A 7,405-nucleotide genomic window follows, 5' to 3' on the forward strand; every position below is an offset into this window, starting at 1 on the left:
ACAGGGATATTTTTTGCCTGTCTTATTCATCAATCTGTCCGAAGCACCTAAAACAGTGGCTGGTGTGCAGTAGACACTCCATAAATATTTGTTAAATGAATGAATATGAGTTGAGACAAGTTGCTGCTCTTCCCTCAGCCCCTGTTTCCCTATTCATGAATCAGGAGCGTCCCTGATGAGAATCTGCATCAGATAATGAAGATCAGAACCCTTTTGTAAATCGTAAAGCATTTTCCGAGTAGAGTAACGAGGGGAGAAGAAAATCGATCTTCACAGAATGCCCTTGAAGCCAGCTACTTTCCATTTGACAGTTGGGGACACAGAGGCTCAGAGTACCTGGCCTCAAGATCTCACACAGAGAAAGTGTAGGAAGTCAGAGCTTCAACCCAGCTGTCTGGCTTTTCCTCTAAGTCGCTTCCAGCTCTGGTATCTCAAAAGCCTGAAGGGAACCACTCCCTCCTTCTCCAGGGACCAGTTCTGAGCCCAGGGGAATAATAATGAGGATAAAGATAGGAATAATTGCTGCCTTTTATTAAGAACTTCCTACATACCTCAGCCTCACTTTACTACGTGTCAGGTGCTTTAAGTATTCTACCCTCACCAGAGAGTGGGGAAATGGGTGTTATTATTCCCTCATAACAGATGAAGAACTCAAGGATCAGAGAGGTCAGGCCATTCGCTTGAGGCCACACAACCAATAAACAGCAGAGACAGCATTTGAGCCCAGAGCAATCTGACTCCTGTGGCATCTTAAAAAGGTCCACGATTGTAAGATGTGGTTTCTCTGATGCCACATCAGGCCTCCCTCCACCTCCAGCATCATCCCCCGGGACCACCCCACCCAAAGCAGACCCAAAAGGGTGCTTCTGCGGGTGAGAAGGCAAGCACACCACGAGCCCCTCATGCCTACCCCGCTCAGTGCGAGCAGCAAGATACGGAAGAAATAAGGCATTGGTGGGAGCCGAGATAGGGATCCCACGGGCTTGCACTGCCAACAAAGACAAATGAATGAACCACTCAGCAAACCAGGGCACTTCCACCCCAGAGCAGAACTGTCACTGGTAAATAAATCATCGGCGCTCCACGCCGGACGTGCCAATTTCAGCGGGACAGGATGAGCACATTTATCTGCCTGGTGACACCCCGGCTGTCTTCAGGCGGCGAGGGGGTATGAAAATACTCCCCAGCATGCAGCCTGCCTGGGGCTGGTTCCAGGGCGGGGGCGGCGGGAGGCAGGAGAGGGTCTCTTTGCAGGACCGGTGTTTGTCTCGGACTCCCCACCGGTGCCCAGACGCAGGATCCTCATGCTTTTCTGTGCCTTTCCCAGGGGTCATAAGCATAGTAATAGCACATATGGCATGCTTTCTACGGGCACCGGGGTGAGTTTTTAGGTATATGGTATGTCACTAACAGCTCGAAATAAGTTATCGTTGCAGAGTCTCTTTTGCATAGGAAAGTGACTACTTGGAGGTTGTCTATTCTCTGCGATTATTCTCAGATGTTAAATGACGTCTAGGAAAAGGCGGTCCAGCACCAGGTCACCACCCAAGGGCTTCACCAACTTCCCATCATCCACAGCATCAAGCTTCTTCTCTCGGTGGTGGGTCTTTGCAAAAAGACACAGCTGGGAACTGTGAAGGGACACCAAGCAGGAAGCAGAAGTGGAGGACCTGGGGTGGGAAAGCCAGTCCCACCCCTACCCCATGGGAAGAGAAAGGATGCTGAGGCCCAGGGCACAGGGGCCTCAGAGCCAAGTTCCCACCATTCAGAGGCGCCCAGTCACACTGTCCTGCCAAATTCTGCTGTGCCCTGCCAAACGTTATTGTCTTGGAATAAACGCTACTCGAGTCCATTGTCCTTGGGAGGGGCTTGCAGACCCTCCAGTGTCAATGGAAGTGTCTTGTGTTAGATCCACGGAGCTCAGAGGGAAAAGGAGCAGGTGCTGTGTGGGAACCCAACAGGTTTATTACATACAATTCTCAAAGCAGCCCCATTTGACAGAGGAGCCTAAGAAGGTGAGGGCACCTGCTCACAGCCTCATGACACTGGCGGAATATTATTCTAAGGGCTCCCCAGATTTTCCCCATCAGCAGTCTCCTGAGCCCTGACTAGCCAGGGAGAGACTGCAGGTGTCCCCTCCTTAAAGACCCGCCCACTAAAGCCCTCATGTCACCTCTGAGGGTCCCTGACCCTGCAAATCAACACCCCAGGCAGGCCCGAAGTGTTTCCCCATCTCTCACCTCTTTGGGGACGGGGAATAGATCATCAACAAGCAGAAATCTGCAATTAATAAAAATGACGTGAAGTTGCTTTTATGAATAAGATCATAATACATTAAGGGAATCAGGTTATGAAATAACATGTGCAATATGATCCCATTTGAAAATTGCATAAAAACAACAGCCCTGAGGGGGAAAATATATCCATTATTAACAATGATTTTTTGGAGTAGGGGAGGAAAGATTTGTTGGTGATTTTTATTTTATTATTTTAGCTTATATGTATCTTGTTTGTTTGTTTATCAGCAATATACATGCAATGTGTGTCTTACTTGGATAATAAAGAAGAATAAAAGCGCTTTTTTTTCCCCTGGAAAGAACAAAATGAGTATATTGGAAAACTTCTATAAAGTTGCTGCTGGAAGCCAAGCAAGCTTCCAAGCCAGTGGCTAACATTGCTCTGACCACAGTTCTTTGCGCTTAGCTTTTTTTATGTTTCAGGAACAGAATATAGCTGGATCAGAGCACTAAGTGTCTATGGGACACATGCCTATGGGACAAATAAATAGACAAATAGATCATCAGAATTTCTATCATTTTCATTTCTACATGGCAAAGAGAAAGAAAGGGAGCTTGTCCATGTGATTCGTAATTCCTTCTTAGGCTTATTCTAACATCCAAATGGACATGCCACCAAATCCCCTTATGGCTCCCAGATTCCTTCACTGCAAAGCCCCATGCCTCCAGACCTTTGTTTTTCTGTTCACAAACTCCCTTTCACCTTTGTGGGAGAATGTACAGTCCAATGGCCGAGACGTCAAGTTCTGAAATCCCACTGTCTCAGCCCAAACCCTGAATCCACCTGAGTTCACATCCCCACTCTGCCTGAGTTCACATCCCCACTCTGCCTGAGTTCACATCCCCACTCTGCCTGAGTTCACATCCCCACTCTGCCCCTGAATAACTAGATAATGTTGAGCAAGTCACTTCCCATGTCTGAGGCTCAACGTCCTCATTAGTAAAAGGGATAATTTTCATAACCTTGGGTTGATTAAGAGAAATAAAACCCACAAAGTCCTTGGCGGTATGTTGCAGCCAACATGACCCCCTCTCTTTTTTTCTCTTCTATGTTTTTCCCCTCTCACAGAGGTGACCAAAGGGTCAAGGTGGTGTTTGGGGGCACAGTGATTTCTTATCCTCTGAGGGTCCAGATACAACTCATAGTCTTGGGGGTGGGGGGAAGGGTTGGCCTGGTGGTGGGTATTAAGGAGGGCACGTACTGCATGGAGCACACTGGGTGTTATGCGCAAACAATGAATCATGAAACACTACATCAAAAACTAATGATGCAATGTATGGTGATTAACATAATAATTAAAAAAAAACAACAACCCATAGTCTTGTAATAGGACTTGTCCCTCCCAAGTCTCCCATGGAATCGAGAGATGCATGGCCCCAGATGGGCACAAGAGACCTTGGACCAGCACGTGCTAACAGCCTGACCCCCAACTCACTGGTTTGCTATATTTGCCAAACATGCCTTGACTAGCTTTCTTGAAGATTTTCAATGACTATGAATATGGTCCTCTTAATAAATTGGTCTTGAATATATTCTCAGCAGCATTTCATATTCTCAGCAGCATTTCCAGCTCAATTTGTCTAAAGCTAAATTTCATGGGAGCTGTTTAGCTTTCTTATGACTATCTTTTAATGAAGAATATATTCTTGAATATCTTAGAGTCTTGAATATAATTAAAATATCTTGAATAAATTTGGGGGTAAGAGTATTCAAGAAGTATAAATTCATTGAGTATTACCAGGGAGCATATTAAAATACCATATGTAGAAGAATGTAGTCATTGACTATATTCAGGAGGAGTATATTGATATTCATTAACTATAGTTGATGAGAATTTTCCTTAGATGAGGTTTGGAAAATTTGACTAATTTGAGCAATTGGTCATTAGCAACTTGATTTTTCAGAGAACTACATATCATGGATTTGATTTTTGGTGGATTGGCCTCAGAGCATCTTTTATGAGGTCTTAGGGAAGTCCACCAAGATTCACATCCAACTTTGGTCAGTCCTGACCCTCCAGCTCTGTCCTTGACCCTCTGGGGTACTCCCACCCTCTCTGGGCTCTAAGGGAAGCCCACATTTTGGGAGAAGCCTATCCTCTTCATTTTTTTTTCAACTCACAAGCATTTAGTTATGCTCCAGGAATGTGGATAATGAACTAAGCCAAAACTCAAACACCTAACTCTGGGTTTGAATCCCAGTTTCTGCTACTGGCCTGCTGTGTGATCTTGGGCAACTGACATAACTTCTCTGGGCATTTCATGGGCCTATTATTGTTTTTAAATGAATTTCTAAATAAATATTTTAAAAATGTGTTAGCTTTAATTTCTCATATGGTAACTACTGATAGGTCCAATCACACACACACTCTCTTTGGGGTCCTTTGTAATTTTTTTTTTTTTTGGTATATACAGAGTACCTTACTTACTAGACACTTGACACTACTGAGTCCACATAACATTATCACTGAACCCTCCTCCCCCGCCCCCTGCCCCCACCCCCCAGAGAGGCTCCAGAATTTCTACCCTTAATTTACACAGGAGGAAGCACCATTCACAGAGGAAAAATACCGGGGCTGGAACGTGAGCCAAGGGCAGACTCCACTTCACTAGGTGGCCCTTCTCCAATCCCACGAAGGCTCATGAAATAGAATTCAACTGGTTCTAAAACTCCAGCTGTTTAATAACAAATGCTTCCTCACCCTCACCCCATCACAGCAGCAGGAGAATCACAGGTCCAACCATGGGGGGAAGGGGGCGCTGCAGAAAGCCAGGGGAAACGGAAGCAGCCGGTGAGGGGCTTGGTCAAGCCCCTACCCTTGATGTCACTGACTCCTGGGAGCATCAAGTTGGGCTGGGCACAGAGGCCTCTCCTCTGCCCAGCCACCAGCAGGGAGCTCCATCCAACGGAGGCTGGGGCTCCAGCCAGAGAGCGTGAGAGGAAGCCAGGGCCGGCAGGGGGAGGAAGGGGATGAAAACAGAAGAGACTGGTCTGCCACCAAGCCTGGGTCCTCTGGCCTGCCTGTGCCAAGTCCAACTGCCAGAGTGGGCCTCGCCCATCAAGAGGCTGCCACCACTCACACTGGCCTGGCCTTCTTGGCCTTCTTCTGAGACCTCACAGCCTCATCGTGGGCTTTCCGCTTCTCTGCCAGTTTGTTGGCCTCTCGGATTTTGCGCCTCTTGCCAAACATGATCTTGTTATAAAGGTACTTCTCCCGCTTCTTCATCATCATGATGGCCAGGCGCTTGGCTTCATTCTCCTCCTCCTGGGCCAGCCTCTGCTTGTCCTCCAGCTTCACGGTGCCTTCCATCACTCTGGGCCTCTTCCCGTCCATCCTCTGCTCCTCCAGGGCTGTCAGCCGGGCCTCTTCTTCCTTTTCTGAACCAGCCTCCGCATCTTCTTCCTCCTCCTCTTCATTTTCTCCCCCTTCATCACCATCACCATCATTGTCTTCCTCCGCATCCTCCTCTTCAGACTCACCCATATTTCCTGGGTGCTCTCCCCGCTGCAGGGCCAACAGCTTCAGCTTCTCGGGAGGGACATAATCTCCTTCCTTCTCCGACACGAAGGGCGAGAGGTGTGGAGGCAGCTGCACTCCGGGGAAGTAGTCTGCCACGGGGAGGAGGAGCCGTGCATTCACACAGTCGAACACCCACTGGGGCTGCACATAGTACCTGCCGATAACAGGTGTCTGCTGCCCAGGCCGGTCCACAATCTGGCGGGTGATGCAAGAGTCTATGACATCATATGTGGCCCCAATGCACAGAGACTTGTCCCAGGACACATTGCCCCCAAAGCTCCTGATGACGAAAGCCAGGGCCTCGCGGGGCACCTCACGGTTCAGGAAGAACTTTAGGCCCTCAAAAAGTTTCTTGTGCTTTTCCTGTGCCTCCAGCTCCTTCCTGAGGCCCTCCGCCTGCGCTGTCGTCTCCCCATCTGCAGGAAACTCATCCACCTCAGCCTCCTCCTCCACAGGCACCACCATGCAGGCCAGACTGGCACCCAGCGCCGCCAATTTCTCCATGGAGCTCTCGGAGTTCAACGCGTAGGTGTCCTCACTGGCCTTCACCTCTGTGTGGACCTGACCCTCCAGCTTGGGTGGGTAGTGCAGGTTGAGCGACTGGTAGAGGCGGAAGTTGACGAAGCCCAGCAGAGTGGTGTAGAACTCGGTGAAGGTGGCCATGACCCTGTAGTCAACGTCTGTCGGGTGGTCATGGGAGAAGGCATAGAGTGTAATCCACACAATGGGCTGCCCTAGCACCTCGGCCTGGTAGTAAATGCCTTTGATGGACAGGAAGACCTTGCGCAGGGCGCGGGCAGCTATGACGTAGTGCAGGAACTCCACAGTGAGCCGGCGGCACAACTGAATGGTCTGCACGTGGCACTTGCCAGTCCGTGGGAAGGTGGAGAAGAGGAAGCACATGGAGAGGGCATCATCCAGGTCCCACAGAGCGTCTATGAATGTGGGCTACCACTCCTTGACAATGTGGTCAAGTTTGTAGTTGGGCTTGTTGTCCTTCAGACGCTCCACAGTGTTCCACTCACTCTTCCCATAGGCCTTCCGGAGCTTCTGGACAAAAACCTTGTATTCCCGGAACTTGTTGACGATGGGCTCAGGGAGGAGGAACTTGATGTCTTTAAGAAGGTAAAAAGTTCGGGCCGCTATGGAGCCCTTATTAACCTTCTTATGTTTGGGCTCATGGGGATAAATGCCTTTCAGGATGCAAAGCCGCCTGAAGTCAGCCAGGCTCAGCTGCAGCTTCTTCCGGGCTTTGTTTCGGGTGATGTAGTTGGTGGCAGAGCCTCGTTCATACTTCCTCTTCTCCAGGCCTCCCATTGCTCCACGCTGAAGGGTCCCCTCTGTAATTTTTAAAAGCGTGTCAAGGGATCCAGAAACCAGAGCTGTGGGAACTGCTGAATTAGATTATTTCAAAAGGTCCAAGAATCTGGGATTTTTATGGTCCAGGCACTCCTATGTTGCTCATTCGTCTTCATTCATTTATTCTACAACAGATATTTAATGAGTGCTTCCTAGCTGACAGACTTTTCTAGGTGCTGGGGATAAAATGAGGAACAAGACACACTTCCTGGTAGGGAACATACCAAC

The 7,405-nt window shown here is 48.8% G+C and overlaps 1 protein-coding gene across 1 annotated transcript; it reads right to left on the bottom strand.

The window, feature by feature from the left end:
• Nucleotides 1-4,962: 4,962 nt before the first annotated feature.
• LOC113912805 (pescadillo homolog) lies at nucleotides 4,963-7,148 on the bottom strand. The gene has a single exon (XM_035723930.1). The coding sequence runs from the start codon at nucleotides 6,719-6,721 to the stop codon at nucleotides 5,375-5,377; it is 1,347 nt and encodes a 448-aa protein (XP_035579823.1). The 5' UTR covers nucleotides 6,722-7,148; the 3' UTR covers nucleotides 4,963-5,374.
• Between the last annotated feature and the right edge of the window lie 257 nt (nucleotides 7,149-7,405).

The sequence above is a fragment of the Zalophus californianus genome, chromosome 14 (genome assembly GCF_009762305.2).
Source record: "Zalophus californianus isolate mZalCal1 chromosome 14, mZalCal1.pri.v2, whole genome shotgun sequence".
NCBI classification, from domain to species: Eukaryota; Metazoa; Chordata; class Mammalia; order Carnivora; family Otariidae; genus Zalophus; species Zalophus californianus.